General features: G+C 37.5%; 1 protein-coding gene across 24 annotated transcripts in view; it reads right to left on the bottom strand.

Annotated features, from left to right (window-relative positions):
- camk2g1 (calcium/calmodulin-dependent protein kinase (CaM kinase) II gamma 1) overlaps window positions 1-16,819 on the bottom strand; it is a 102,470-nt gene that overhangs the window by 11,398 nt on the left and 74,253 nt on the right. For 6 of the 24 annotated variants that reach the window (XM_079801260.1, XM_079801237.1, XM_079801258.1 and 3 more), the window contains exons 9-16: window positions 13,571-13,665; window positions 9,897-10,019; window positions 8,077-8,160; window positions 7,916-7,958; window positions 7,355-7,417; window positions 2,659-2,699; window positions 2,111-2,197; window positions 762-806 (exon numbers count right to left, since the gene is read on the bottom strand). In XM_079801260.1, coding sequence (XP_079657386.1) covers window positions 762-806; window positions 2,111-2,197; window positions 2,659-2,699; window positions 7,355-7,417; window positions 7,916-7,958; window positions 8,077-8,160; window positions 9,897-10,019; window positions 13,571-13,665 — 581 coding nt within the window. The remainder of the gene's footprint in view (window positions 1-761; window positions 807-2,110; window positions 2,198-2,658; window positions 2,700-7,354; window positions 7,418-7,915; window positions 7,959-8,076; window positions 8,161-9,896; window positions 10,020-13,570; window positions 13,666-16,819) is intronic. The other 18 variants (XM_079801249.1, XM_079801254.1, XM_079801239.1 and 15 more) reach the window with 3 other exon arrangements.

Raw genomic sequence — 16,819 nt, 5'->3', positions numbered from 1 at the left:
AAAACATCCCCACAGCATGATGCTGCCACCACCATGCTTCACTGTAGGGATGGTATTGGCCAGGTGATGAGCAGTGCCTGGTTTCCTACAATTCTGTCTCGGAGGTCTGCAGACAATTCCTTGAACTTCGTGGCTTGGGTTGTGCTCTGACATGCACTGTTAACTGTGGGACCTTATATAGACAGACGTTTGCATTTCCAAATTATGTCCAATCAACTGAATTTACCACAGGTGGACTCCAATCAAGTTGTAGAAAGATCTCAAAGATGATCAGTGGAAACAGGAGCACCTGAGCTCAATTTTGAGTGCCATGGCAAAGGCTGGTAATACTTATGTACATGTTTTTATTTTTATTTTTAATACATTTGCAAAGATTTCAAACAAACTTCTTTCACGTTGTCATTATGGGGTATTGTTTGTAGATTTTTGAGGAAAATAATTAATTTAAGGCTGTAACATAAAATGTGGAAAAAGTGAGGCGCTGTAAATACTGTACATGCACTGTGCATGTAACATGTAACAAGGACACTGTAAAATAAAGTGTTACCAATGATTGTTGATACAGCTTTTTTTGCAATAGTGAAGACTCACAAATCTTTTGCAAGTTATTTATATTAATTTATTATATAAATTAAATATTATTATTATTATACATTTTGAGTAAAGAATTTCAGTTGATCAGTGATCAGCCCAGACTCATTTAGTAAGAACAGCATTAAATAATCCCCCACCCCTATTCTAAAAGCTCCTGAAAATTGTACCTTGGGTCCATCAGCAGGGTTGTGCACAACTGTAGTTTGTGGCTCCTGTAAAATGTAACAAGATTTCATATCATGATTAAAGTAGGGAAGACTCTCCTCCACAACAATCTGGTTAAACACAACATCCTCCAGAAATACACGCATACTTTTAAAGCTTAGATAAGACGCAAAATAAGTATTTTGAGATCAAATAATGACAGACAAATACTTTATGTGGAAATGAACACAAGCTTGAGGTTCCCGATGAGCTTGATGAACATTCACAGCTCACTCCAGACAACCGAACACACGTGTAAACTTATAAAAATAATAAATGGCATGCGTCAAAAAGATCTAAAGCTGCAGTTTCTCAAATTCAACTAAAACATTCTGTCAGAACCACAGGGATAGGGAACCATAAATGAGTTCGAAACGGCCTTGAAGTCAAGCAATTCCTGGATTATATGCCCTATATGTTTTCTCAGATTAACTTCCAGTTATTTTCCCCAAATGTTATGACCCATTTGAATCCTCAAAATATTGCATGTTATTCCAATTGCCGCTTCTCTTGTCTTGTATGTTTCGTATAGCCCAGTGGTTGCTAGCTGTCCATCAGCACTGTGAAGGCATTTGGAGGCCTCGGGAGGGGTCGGGGGTTAACTTGTGCTCTTAATGGATTGTTTTGGAGGTCCCATGATGCTCTTTGCTCAGCTATTTGGGCAGTCAAGCAAACAAGGCCCATCTGAAGTGTCAATCCACTTTTCCTTTTCTTAAATCTCCAGGGGACACTGCTAGTATCCAACACGGCCAAACGGCTGACAGCTTTCTGTGTGGGACACTGCATATTTACTGTGACTGGTTTATGCATTCTGACTCAAATTACCTTGTTATTTGCTGAAATCCATACATTAATGCTACTCTGTATGGTGACTTGTCTCAAATTTTTGTCTTGCATTGGATATTTTTAAGCACCATGTATATACAATAAGTATGTCAAAGATGCTCATCCGATGACTATATTTTGTTTATACTTGTAATAGTGTTGTGTCTACGCCTACAGAGGCAAAGGGGAGTGCAGAAAGACATAAACCAGCAGTTTACGGACAAGAACAAATCACTCATAATGATATGTTTATAAAACACCACAATTATGAGTACCAGATGCGCTTTGAAAGGATATGTATGCTCCAAAAAAAACCTCATAAGGGAGGAATAACTAGGACATCTACTGCACAGCAAACTACAGGTCTGAGGTATTTAGTACATGCAAAAACTTCTGACATGCGGCAAATACTACAGTAAAAATGCATTATGGAATACGGTCAGATGAGTAGATGGGTTATAAAGAGTGTTAAATGTAGATGAGGTACCATCGGTGTAGAAGCGGCCGTGTTGCTTTCTTTCATGGCGTTCACTACAGCGCTCACTACACTGTTTTTAGTGTTGTTTGTCTGGGGCTGTAATAGAGAGGACAGATAAAACTTCCTTTTCAGAGAGATGACAGCACTAGGGTAATGATCGGATTGGATGGCAGTTAAAAATCACACAACAGATGAAAAACATACGGCAGGAAGATGACTGTACAGAGTTATCCATCATTCAGACAGAGGGCGACGATTACTAATGGATATTTCATGGTACCTTACAGTTGTTGTCAAAATCATTATATTACAGTGTGATAACTAGATCCGCTCAGGCAACACATGGGTTGTATTACTACTACTACTACTACTAAGAGCACAAGAGTTCTACAGCAAAGCACATAGTGTACTGCCTAAGTGTACAAATATACTTTTACTAAATTGTGGTGATTAAATTAAAACCAGCTCAGTAGCGGTAGAAATGGAAACCTCAAAAGGCTGCTGGAGAGATTAAAAAAACAAGAAATTCGGTATATAAGGAACATCTGTGGACTTACCTTGACGCCATCTGCCTTTTTGTTGAGTAAACTTTTGCATGCTGTAATGAACAGAGAAAAAAACAAATTACTACATACAGCGTGAGTGACAAAACCAAAAGAATGCTCACATCTGCACATATTTCAAATAAATCCCATATAAAACATTTAACAAACTGCTGGCTTGCATTCCATCATTCATTAGCATACAGGGTTTGGGAGGTAATGCTGACTAAAATAATTTTTCACCACAGGAGAAATTTCTCATCGATCTTTATATATCAGTTTAAGCCAAGGAAATATGAAGCTTCGGGAGAGGAAGGAAAAAAGTATGTAACTTATAAATAAATAGCTTACTGCAAATGGAAATTCATTTTGGTGAAATCAAATTTAAAGGGGTCATATCTTGAGGGATTAAATTTTCCCTTGAGCTTTAGGTTTTGCTAAACTACTGTACTGTATGAAAACTGTATCTCCAAAATAAACTTTTCACCAGTGAGAAATAATTAATTCATTCAAATTCAACATTAGAAACAATTAGCTCCAGATCTCTCTGAGCATTTCAGTCAACAGCTTGTACAGCACACATTGTTTTGTGAATTTCACAATTAGAGGTATGTATAATAGTTTTACGTTGTTACAAAAGATTTTATTTCAAATAAATGCTGTTCTTTTAAACTTTCTATTCATCAAAGAATCCTGAAAAAAGATGCATCACGGTTTCCACAAAAAAATATTAAAACAGCACGTTTTAAAAATTGAAAATGGAAAGAAATGTTTTTGGAGCACCAAATCACTAAAGTAATGGCTACTAAAAATTCAGCTTTGCCATCACCTGAATAAATTACATTTTATAATATATAAAAATATAAAATACAAATTTTAATTATATTTCACAACTGTTTTTATCGTATTTCTGATCCAATTAAAGCAGCCTTGGTGAGCAATAAAGACTTCTAAACATTCAAAAACATTAAACATTTTACTGACCTCGAAAATCGATAAGTAGGTGCAGTGAAGTGCTGTTTCTCATTTCATATTTGAGTGTGTGTTACTTAAAGGAACAGGAGGAGAAAAAAAAACTAATTCCTGTTTAATTTTAATGGTCAGAGAGAGCGAGGCAAATGGAAAATTGTGGTGGCGGGGGGTATAAAAAAAAAGCATGATACAACCCCTTTAAAATCAACTAACTGCACAGACTTGGAATAAATTACCCATTTTATTCATTTTTTCACCAATCTCAGAGCAGATAAAGAGAATGAATTTGTTCTCCATTTGCGGCCACAGACATAATGAGGGAAAATCATGGCTAATGTATGCAATTGATTTTTCCTTTAACTGCAACTGTTATTTCCCAGAGGGCATGTTTGAGAGGTCTTGAGTCAGTGTAAAGGAAATGGCCCCCGATATACTTCAGAGTCCCTCAGAGAACAATCAAAAGACTTGTGTAAGGCCAATAAAACCTCAATCATGGAAACAACCTAAATACTCTGGTTTCACATACGCTATTCCTGTTAAGCCTCTTACCTTCCATAAACAAATGGGAGGAAACGATGGGAAGATTAGGAAGACAAAAACCCATTTAGAAGCAGAGAGGACAAGCTGTAAGATAGCAGGCATTGTTTGTATTGCAGACCTGCTTTCATGCTTCACTATTCATGAGGTGAGAGGTGCTGGTGGTGGATGCAATTCACCATACGGTCAGCCATGCAGTGCCAACGGGATTACGAGTCCCATAATGCAATGCACTGATGAAGGAGTCATAAAACTAGACCTCAACTCATTACCATTCCACTGTCTCTCACATATCTAACTATGTCTCATAGGATTTACAGACTGTGACTGGGAAAGCTGAGCCAGCAGTCTTCCGTTATACTGCAGAACAATCAGATGGAAATGGGACCCCAGGACGGCCACGCTGCAGTCATACCACGATTAATGCTGAGTGGAAATAAATTATATGAGGAGGAAGAAATTAACTCATTGCAAAACAAAGTGCAGTAACCTTCCTTGATTTAAAGATTACATAACTATACTGTGCAAAAAAAAGGGTTCAAAAGGATCATGTGACATCCCAATGCAGTTTAAATAACAGGGGTGAAACAATGAATACAATTTCAATGTACTGATTACAAAATTAATAATCATATTCATTAAAATTAATCATATTCCTTTATTATGCACATTTTTCAAACTATTTTCCATAAATAAATATCCCAGCAATCTACATTTTTGCACGTTTAATTGTCCCGACACGTTTAAGCATGTTTTTTTAAATGATCATAACAAAATAATTTAATTGTGACCAAATTTCAAATGAAAAAGTCAAGAGCAAATATTCACACCCCTATTAAATAATGCTTCAGGCTTCAAAAGAGAAAAAAAAAGTATTTAAGGCAACAGATTGAGCTAGTAAAATCAATCATAACAACCATTAAACATTCAATACACCTTTAAATCAGACCCGTGCAAGCAACTTACAAATTATATATTATAGATTTAACAGGCGACAAAGCAGACGTACTAACATGCCTTATCTTCATAATCTATTGGTCAGTGAGTCTTAGCTAGGTCATATAATGAAAAGCTCATAAAAAAGAATGGAGAAACATTGATGAAATGTCATTACTGGTTATTGGTTAACATCGTACATGTTCAACTGGAGGACTGGCTTTAACAATGACAGAATATAAAGAGTTAAAAACACTTACAGTACTAGTTGAAGCCAAGAACTGATGGAGAGCATTGATTGGACGGCTCAAAAGAACATTAAAGGAATATTCCAGGTTAAATACAACTTTAAAATCTTGGGCTTGTCAATTGAAGCCATAGATGCTTCATTTAAGACTAGTTATTTGTATTTACACATTTTATGAATTTTACTTTTCAAACAGTGAGCCAAGAGTGCATTTTCCTGGCAGCATCCAGATTGCACACTACTTTAATGGGAATGCTAATGGATAGCTTTCTATTGGTACTTTAGAGCTCCTTGGAGAATTTTATGGATACAGAAATCCTGCGGAAAGAGTAAGAGAAGGTAGTTGTATGCTATTCCGAACAGATCCTATCTGCTGAAGCAACAAAAACAGAACATATTAGCAGGTTCAACAAGGCAGCACTTGTTTTTTCCATATTCCTGAGGGATCTGCAAGGATCTGATCTTTTCTTAACTGTTCTCCTTTGACCATTTCGTACATATGAAGTATTCTCACTGTGCTGACAGCTCCTCAGACACAGCTTGTTGAAGATGGCAGCTGACTGACATTTACTGAATCTAACAGACTGCTGTGTAACAATTCAATTTGATCAGACAACACAACTGGTACCAGAGACCTCCTCTCCACTTTCTCCTGACTCAGAGACACTGTCAACAGTGTCGTCCATCTGCCCTCCAGGGGGCCTCCTTCCCCGCAGACCACCTGGCGCTCGAGGGACACGTGCGCCAGCTACATGGGGTCTGACGACTGGCAGCAAGCCAACCCCGCTCCTGCCCGTCCATGTAGTTAAGCCCCTGCGCTCTTGGCGAGGGGAGGAGGAAGAGTTGAAAGGAGAGTGGTAGGGCAATGGTGGCTTGGCTGCATGGGTCTGCTTTAGTTAACGACACAGGACGCAGATCTAAGAACCCCCAAACCTCCATCCCATCCAAACCTCATTAATCTACATGAGGTGGAGAGCACGGAGGCGGGCTGAGGACAGACACGTGACCGGGGTCCTGTATCTTCAGCTAAAGCAGACTTCACTTAAATGCTATTTTACCCAATAGCACAAAACACCAGAAAGCTGATCAGCAAGGAAGGAGGGAGCCAAAAAGGGCTGAAGCAATTTATCCGAGAGCAACAGAGCAAGAAAGACAGAGAGAAAAAGAGAAAGTCTAATCAAAAGGGAAGCAGCGGCATTCGCATTTTTTAACTACATGCAGAGGATAATGCATGCAAGCCGATGGTGGGTCTCGTGGTGGCGATCATTAACATGAATGTGGTGCGGTGGCATTGGTTTGCCTAGAGCCGCTGTGTGTAAACTAAACTGGGGACAATAGCGAGATGAAACGAGACATTGTTTGTTCACACATATTAAAAAGAGCCGACAGATAAATAAATACTTTTTGAAAGCCAAACAAAAGCTAAGATACTACAAATGTCGCTGTAAGGGTCATTCTCAAAATGTGGTTACAAACACTGATCCGTAAATTAAAAGATTTAAAATAATTAAGAAAATCACAAACAAAACTAAATAATATATAAATATATATATATCGTTACAGCAAAAGGTGATTTCTCCACCACACTGAGTAATTCATTTTTATTATTTATTTAATTGATAAGACCCATATTAGAGGTTGGGAAGACGACTAAACCTGCTTTAATACTTCTCACAACTTGTAGGGTTAAAAGCTAGCTGGATGAATGTTAAAGTTACACGGTCATGTAAAAGCAAAGCAATAATAAAAAACATGGCTGAAAAAAGAGATGGAAACTCTGCAGGCCATTATCCCTTTAAATGTGAGAATTTCTCCCAAGACTATATAGCAGATGTCGCTCATGAGAGTGAAGACTGAGGTAAACCAAATAATGTATGCAAGTGATGGCAAGAGAGGCAGGCTTATCATTGGATGCATGCTGATTGGATAGAGCAGAGGGAGGGCGAGGGTTTGAAGGAATTGTGGAGGGGGCTCGCTGGTCCCCCTGGTGGCGAGGTGAGGAGATGCACTCTCACATACCTTCCTGTGCAAGCGCGGCAGTGCTTGTGGTGGGAGCAGCAGGGCTGGTATGCTGCCGGCCCACTATTGGACAGAGAGGCGTTGAGTTGGGAGAAGCTATGGAATTTTTTTCAAACCCTCTACTGAACAAGTTACCTTTGTTTCTTTTCATATAAGGAATTAAGGTCTACAATATCTGTCTCTAAGAACAAGCTAAAGCTGTATCAAAGACAAAAAGATATACCTGCACAAACCTGTGTAAACATTGTCTGTTCAGGAAGTAAATTGCGCAAACGTTAACTTAACTAAAATGAAGAAGAAAGTTATTGATAGTGCTTTACTGTTATCCTCAAGTCTCAGAGAGAAATCCTACACAGCTCAAAGAAATCCAGATACAGACTTGGAGCAGAAAAATCTAACACTTTATACTCATGTAATCCAAAAGTGAATTTAAGTTACTGAGCCAGCCTTTGGAGATCTTTTGTTATAGTGAAAACTGGAGCAAGACTTCAAGGAGGTGGTCCAAGTTCATCCATGACTTTGCACTTTCCTACCTGATCCCAGGAGAATGCGGGAACTCACCTGAGAAGTTTCTAGAAACCAGCATAGTAGTGAGAATGGCTCCCTGAAAAAAGAGAGAGAAAAAGACAGTGTTTAATACATGGAAACAGGACTTTCAGCACTAATTACCCAAGGGATTAAGACTGGAGTTAGTCTAAGGGCCCTTCAAACCCATGCCGTACCTTCAGTTTTCTGCGGGCATTGAACTTGCGCAAGCACTCCACAGTCTCTTGGCGATGCATCATGGACGCCACAGTGGACCGTTGCTGAAACGAGCAAATGCAAGATGAAGAAAAATATTGCACATCAGCAGGTATTTGAACCAATTAAAGGAACGGTTCACCCAAAAAGGAACAATCTTTCATTATTTATCCACCCTTGTGTGGTCCTGTATGACTGTTGTTCTTCCATGGAACACACAAGAGGCTATTTTTTATAATATACTTGTCGCTTTTCAGGCTTCAAGAAGAATGCAAAAACATCATAAAAGTAATTCATACAACTTATAACTATAATTTTTTTCTGAAGTCATATAATTAGTTTTGAGAGAAATGTGTGTTATTCATTCAATCTATCGACTGAGTTGCACTCGAGAACCAGATCAATGTCAGATTTGTGAACAAATCATTCAACCAATGCATTTAAAAGATTTGACTCAAAAGTATGATTGGTTCACAAATCAGTCATTGCTACTTCTCTTATGAACTCTCATTATCAAAATGGGTATATTTTCAGTTTCAATTTTAGATTTGGTTCCCACACAAAAATGGACCGCATTTATGGTGCTTCATAGGGCAACACGATAATGATTAAACTGATAATGAAGAAATTTCTTTTTACATTTCATCAGAATTATTGTAAGCACATCAAGAGAACGTCAACAATGAAACTGTAAAGGACCGACTGCTTTCATTTGAGCAGAATTATCTCAATGAGAATTGCTAATCGGCAACAAACATATTTGTCTGTTTTCAAATCATCCGTTTTTTTGTTTTGTTTTTTTTTTCAGTGGAAAGAGAGCATGTACACTTTTGCCAGTTTAGGAAGATTATGTAAAACGTAAATGTATCCATTGTCACATAATATTCATAGAGAAAAACAGAAATAGTGATAACGTTTAAAATACAATCCATCATGCAGCCCTAATGCTTTTGCACTAGGGGTGTAACGATACCCTCATGTCACGATTCGGTACATATCACGATACGATATTATAACGGTACTCCAAGACATTTGATAAAAGGTGTACTGTTGATTGAAATGCTAAATTTGGTATTACATCGGGGGTGGAAATGAATTGGACAATTCCAAACCCAATGCACAGGACAATGATGAAACCAGAAAAAAATATTCATGATGTTGAAGTTGAAAATACAGAATTATTTTAGACGAATGTGCTTGCACTGTCACTGACTAGATATATTTAAAATAATGTAGGCCACTTTTTACTGGTAACATAAGACATTTGGCATTATCAGCCCCGATATATAATATAGATATATAATATATATATATATATATATATATATATATAGTAGTTTAATGTAGAACTGATACTAAAACTCTGAACTTAATTTTTTTTCTCACAGTAATTTTCATTCTAAGAGAACTTTACACAATACAGATTGTCACTATCCAATGACACATATTGTTGCATTTTTGTATTGGGATATATTGTGACACGATATATTGTCACACCCCTATTTTGCACCATTTTGAAGTTTGAAATCTCCAGTTCCAATTCATTGTAGTTGCAAAGAAAAAAGCGATGGGCACATTACAATTTCCTTTTTGAAAATGTCTGACATACTCAAAATTCAGATAATGTCAAATATGAGTGAATTATTCCTTCAAGTAAGTCAAAACAAAAACGTCAACCTATTCTGAGAGCTCAAATATGTGGAATGTGACAGTGTAAAAGGCTGCATTTCACATTATACTCAATGGATAATTTTTTGCACGGGGCTTGTGGTCAAAGTAGTCTGCGGCTGAGATAACTTACGCAGACCCATGGGTGCTTGAGGGCCTGCTCTGCTGTGATTCTCTTAGCTGGGTTGATAGTCAGCATTTGGTTGATGAGGTTCTTGGCCTCGGGGGTGACCGTGTCCCACTCCGGAGAAGGAAACTGTGAGAGGAAAGAATCACGAGTGAGTGTTAGATAAGCAATCTAAATGCAGGAGAATGCCTAGAGTGCTTTTCACACCACAATACGTACTGACACACATACAGAGCAGTCTGCATCGAGGCCTAATGAAATTAAACCCATCACAAGGCAGCGTACAGGATTCAATGAGTCACGGCAGTCAGTCCTCCTACAGTCGGCCTATTCAGCACGGCTGGTGCTCGAAACATGTTGCTTGTGCATTTCACACCTCATGGATTCATTGCAGCCCATAACTAGAGAAAATTGCAGTTGTAATTAGCCAATAAAAAGCTGTGTCTGTATCGGTGTTGAATGTGTCGCACCTCCTCTTTCGTACCAGGAGATCTTAATGTGGCCGTTACAAATCCTTTGTCTGCTCCAAGAAAACCTTGGGCAGGTTCCAGGAAGTATAATTTGTTTGCGCATCAAGCTGTGTTGCATCAGCTAAAACGAGCATGTGGATTGTACTTAGAAACACTGCAGGTGCTCATAAGCCCTTACACACACTGATTCAGCTGCGCTTTTGGCTCAGGGCACTGCTAATACATGTCATGGGTGGGGCGTTTTTGCACTGCTGTGAGCTGCTTCAGCAAAGGGAGCCACACAGGACTGAGGACGGTGCATCCAAATGTGAACACATGGCCGGAAGGCCCAGTGACAGAAGCTTTTAATGCATGATGGGGCGTAACAACACCTCATTGATTGCGATCACATGACAAAAGGTTATACAAGTACAAAACGGAGAAGCTCATGGTCAGGTTTCCTAATTCGATTCTATATAATGTGTGACAACAGCAATGTGTCAATCTGTAGAGATTTGGAATAAGATTTATGACATGGTAGATATAGTACCACCGTTACTGGGTGTTATTTACTTTACACATGATACCAACAAAGACGAATGCAAAAAAACAAAAAGAGAATTCATCCAATCAGAATTCAGAGCCTGTACTATCTTTATAATATTTATTGTCTTCTGTTATACAGTACCATGCAAGTCAGTAAGAAGAAATTAGAAATTAATACTTTTATTCCTCACAGATACATTAAATTGGTCAAACGTGACATTTATAATGTTACAAAAATATTCCATTTCAAATAAATGCTGTTATTTAGAACTTTGTATTCATCAAAGGATCCTAAAAAATGTATGTTTCCATAAAAATATTACTATTATTGGTAATTACATTGAAAATAATAAGAAATTATTCTTGAGCACCAAATCAGGATATTAGTATGATTTCTGAAGGATCATGTGACACTGAAGACTGGAGTAATAATGCTGAAAATTCAGCTTTGCCATCACAGGAAAATATTTTATTTTAAAAATGTATTCAAATGAAAAGCAGTTATTTTAAATTGTAATAATAATCCATATTATTTCAAGAGACTATTCAAATAGTTAAATAGCCTTTTTGCACTAACAATTTGTCATGATTCATCATATAATTTGGTTTCTGTGTCCATTATTTTCAAAATAACCAGAAAAAATAATCAAATGGAATGAAAAACCCTTTCATAACTTTTCATCTTCGTTGACTACATTATGCAATACCAGGCAGTACCACATTTATTATATAAAGCAGGGATTCAAGCTCAGCTGAACGTTTCCTTCTCACATGAAGTACAATGAAAATATAATGTACATACAGTATAAATTAACCCTATTTGACTCTGAACATCAATAATGATTATTTTAATGGATTTAGTTCACAATGTAAGCAGTCAAGTTGTGATACTAATCAGCACTCGTGCTTACTGTACGACTCCTGTACGCCACTGCAATCGAAAACTGCCCGCGAGTCACTGTTCTGTACATCTCTGATGTAATAAGCCTGGTTTTCATTTACATTTTTTGCTGTTTTGGACTGACTGTTTGAATTAATTCGCTTACTTGAAACTTTTCCAGAGTTCAGTGATCGCAAACAGAGAAGTGAAATCTGGTTTAGAAGGGTTAGAATAGAAATTTCAGCCTACAAGGATTACATGTGCTTGTGCCATTGTAGATGCTCAATGTGATAACCCCCGACTCCCAAGATCATGTAATTGTGTGCCGTAAATTACATTAATGATTAATTCATTCGTGTTATTTGCATACATTGTGATGGATTAAGGATTTTGAATTAATTGCATGCGTTTAATGCATTAACATTGATAGCCCTATTCATTTGGAACTGCACGCATATGAGCACTTTATTTTCTGAGTGGCCCCTGTCACTCCATCCACCAATGGGTTCTTGACCTACAACAGGTTAAGACCTCTGACAGAAACCATTTTGTGGTTGGAGTTTCAGCAAAAATAACTACATTTATATATACATGTATATATTTTGTGATAAACGATGTCATATCTTCCCCTGAGGTGAACCGACCTGGCCTGACACTGTGACCATCTAACAGTGTAACACATTCACTCCATTTTTAAAACAAGGCCACGGTTACATAATCTCCTTCCTTTTATCTGACACACACATTTTTAAATGGAATGAATGTCTCTCTGGGGCAGTCACTCGCTCCATGTCCTACTACATACATCTGAGGGTGTGAGACGGTGATGCAATAGATGGACAATTTTAAAGCCCACCCCACACATACGCAAACAAACAAGCACATACACTTTGGGACAAGGCAGTTGTTTCTAAGCAAAGCCCATCTCTCTGCAATGCGTCAGGGAGGGCCTGACATAATCAATAACAGCACCAGTAGTTCTAGATCGCACCCAATCAGAAATTAAACAGGCAGTTGGACCACAGTAAGTGTCGCAGAGACCTTGCGACATCTGCTGTAATCAAATAATGCTGGAACAATTAAGAAATGAGCTGGGATTTTATGTTATTATTTTATATACATTTTATATTTTAAAGTTAAAATTTATATATAAATATGAGAATGGAATAATTTGTTAAAAGCTGAATTTTATTAAATTAAATAAAATACACATTTCTTAATAAATCAAAATAAAATAAAATTCCAGCTTATTGATTAACTGTTTGAGCTTTACTTGATTACATTTTATTTTATTTATGTCTCCAAACTTTAATAAATTATCTTATTTCCACGTTTTGGCCCATTATTGCCATCGGTTTAAACACTTCTTGCACAGCTCTGCATTTTATTCCAAGTGATTTCACAAACGTTAACAGGAAATGGTGTTAACGGTATCCTGCTGGGAAATTCCAGTGATTTTCTGAAAGGATGTAGAGGCCTTGTGATGTGCGGTCTAAAATTAAACAAGCCTCACTAGACTGATTTGTGAAACGACTTAATGAATTCACATAGACTGGACTAATTAGAAACATCCCAAATATGATTTAAAAGTAAAATATGGCTTCAAAATGGATGCACATTTGACAGAAATGTGGCCAAAGGAAACGCAGAAGACAAATAGAGTTTTTACACTCCTAGTGGATGATTGACTTGATGGTGCATTCAAAGACCAATCAGATGAAGGGGTTTTTCGAGTGGCTGGACTGAACTCCAACACACAGGGACAGTGAGAGAATGCAGCTGCATCGGTGGACAACTGTACTCACATCATAAGCTCCAGCCTTGATCTGCTGGTATAACTTGTGTTGATCTTCATCCCAAAATGGAGGGTAACCCACTAGTAGAATGTACAAGATTACACCTGTGAATGAAAGACAGAAAGGGAAAACAAGAGAGAAATAAACAATTATCTCATACTGTTAAATACTTGATTCTGATTGGCTGACAGACATTCCGAGTTGTTTTCTGCACGGTTATGAAGTTGTTCCATTGATGGCATTACAGTACATTTATGCCATGGTCTGTCAGAATATTCCATTCTGATTGGCTGGAAGGTGTCCATTCAAACCATGTAATGCACAGGTCCAGTCAGTTTAATCATCAGTCTATATTAATGCGCTGCTTTCATTGAAGAAAACACGCACACAGAGAGAGAGAGAGATCAGAGATTGTGCTGCGCACACACAGAAACATTCAGGAGCCCAGAAGCTTGTTGTCAATACTGCACCAGGACATTTATAAATAAATTAGCTTGAATTACTGAATAGCTACATTATATTACTCAGCAAAGAGGTGGTAATGTTGCAGTTTTTAAAGCAACTAAACCCACCACTTCATTGTTAGTAGAGACGGAGATACTGTACAGATGCAGGTAATTCAAATGCACATTTTCTCTCTCTCTCTCTCTCTCTCTCTCTCTCTCTCTCTCTCTCTCTCTCTCTCTCTCTCTCTCTCTCTCTCTCTCTCTCATTATACTCTCTATCAATAATTTATTTTACAATCAAATAAATGTAATCTTACTGCACTACTTTATCTCCGTGTCTGATTTAAAGCATGCAGAATGTCATCTATCTCGTAGCGCCACCTGTCGTAGCAGAACATTAACTGTAATTTTAACCCTTCCAGTCAAATTTTGTTGTACAAACATTTAAAGGCAGGGTAGGCAATTTGTTCCAGAAAATGTTTTTGTTATGCTGGTTGAAAGTCTCTTCACATCCTGATAAGCAATCACTAAGTTAAGTGGTCTAAATGTATTTATATGAATGAATATATATATATATAGTCTGAGGAGGTAAAAGTCAGCGCTCTTTAAGCTCATTATTATTGCAATGTTATGTGTTTTGAGACATGATGTAGTTCAACACAGTCTCTCGTGAAGCTTTTGTTTGCTCCCTGTTGTATGAGTTCATGTGTTTTGAAGGAGGCGTGTTTTTGAAAGGAGGGTGGCGGATCTTATGGCCAATGTTTTACTCTAAGATGCGCGCGTGCGCGGCCACAGCATTAGAGGTGCGGGGCCGCGCACGCACGCATCTTAGAGTAAAACATTGGCCATAAGATCCGCCACCCTCCTTTCAAAAACACGCCAATGTTTTACTCTAAGATGCGCGCGTGCGCGGCCCCGCACCTCTAATGCCGTGGCCGCGCAGAAAGAATAAAATGCCGTGCAGACGATAGACACAGACACGAAATGTGGGGAGAAATCCATTTGATTGTAGTTTAAATGAGAAATAATTGCAGTGCTCTGTTCTACCGCTATAGAGTTAGTATCGCTATCGTGTTAGAACCAGTGGATGCGGTTTACAGGTTTCATAGAAAGACAATGATGTCACGTGTGAGCACGCAGCAGTGAGTTGTGTTTGCGGTCAAAATAGCTCAAAATGAGAGGCAACGAGAAACGCAAGGACGTGGAATAAAACCTCATCATGTTTTAAAGAAGAGTGGCTTGATTAAGTGGTGGAAATAACAGATGATGGACACAGCACAGTAACAAAACAGACATTTACAGTTACACCCACCACAAGAGTAGCGTGCAAACTCTAAACACCAAAATAACACACATCAGTTTAAATAGATGTGTGTGTGGTTTGGGTTTAATTGATGTTTAGATAACCATAAAAGAGTTCACATGTTCCCTTTAACATATTTAGCTATTAGATCTATTTAATTACTTCAGTTAGTTTTTTTTTTTAACAAATTGAAGCATTTAAACTGATATAATATACTATCAATTTAAATACTTCCATTAGTTTTTATATTATAGGCTATTATAATTGTATTATAGTGTAAGCTTAATAAAGAATTGATCTCACAAGGGTATTGTTTAGGGATCCTTGCCATTAAAACGTTTGAAAACCCCTGATACAGAAAATCTTGGAAATTCATAAGAAATAAACAAACTAAGAAATAAATATTTAATATAGATGGTTTAATGCTGCCTGTCGCCAATAAATGAATATACAAAAACACATTGAGAACCATCTCAGAGTAACTGCTTAATTTTTTTCATATCATTTATATTATATTATATTATATTATATTATATTATATTATATTATATTATATTATATTATATTATATTATATTATATTATATTATATTATATTATATTATAAAGAATTGAACTGTCCTGGGGGAGATTTTAATAGTATTTCTTGGTAAAGAAGACTACAGTTAGCAGCACTGTAATGTGCTTAATTTAGTGACTTCTGAATTAACAGTTTTTTATTAAATTTTGTATTTAATATTATCACTAAGTTACATCAATGATTAAATAAAATAGAAATGGCACATTAAAGTTAAAAGTTATAACTGCATGATGAAACCACTTTTTTTGTGTGTTTACATACGCTGCACAGGTAAAGAATGTTTTTGCTCAGGTGACCAAAATGTCAAAAGAGAAAAGTTTTGCTCAGTGAGAAAACACATTGAACATTGCTTATGGCGGTTCAGTAAAGTTCAGTACGGTACGCAATTTTTGCAGTTTCCATTGTCAGAAGTTGTGAATGGTACCATAATTCCAAACCGTACCAAACTACTTTTTTGGCACCCTTCCATTGGGGTACCTAGCACAGTAGTCCGGTCCTAAAGGGTGGAGCTAGACAAAATGCAGAACAGAGTTGACAGAGAATCGCCACTTGCACATGCTTTTTCGGCTGTGTTTTTCCTTGCAGCCTTGGCTCAAACAAAGGATGTCTTCTTCTTGTGACAAACAGCCACATGCCGAGAAGCAAGAACAAGATCTGCTGTATGTCGCCCACTGTTTTTTACTGTGTCGTTTTCTTCTTCGCACGAGAATGACGTCAATTGCTTCACCATGCCTATCAGGTAAGGGTGCAGTTGGTGGTGGAAACACAAGCCGGGTCAGGGTTTAGCGTCCCAAATCGTACTGAACTGTACAGTACTGAAATGTATTGCTCGGTGGAAAGCTATTATGCTTTCAGAGCTAGCTCGCTATTGCTAGTCTCTCTGAAAATTGCCTAACCTACCTTTAGCTTGCCAGTGTTGGCAAGTAACCT

This window comes from Gobio gobio (genome assembly GCF_949357685.1).
Source record: "Gobio gobio genome assembly, chromosome: 20".
Taxonomy (NCBI): Eukaryota; Metazoa; Chordata; class Actinopteri; order Cypriniformes; family Gobionidae; genus Gobio; species Gobio gobio.
This window is presented reverse-complemented; position numbering and strand designations above follow the sequence as displayed.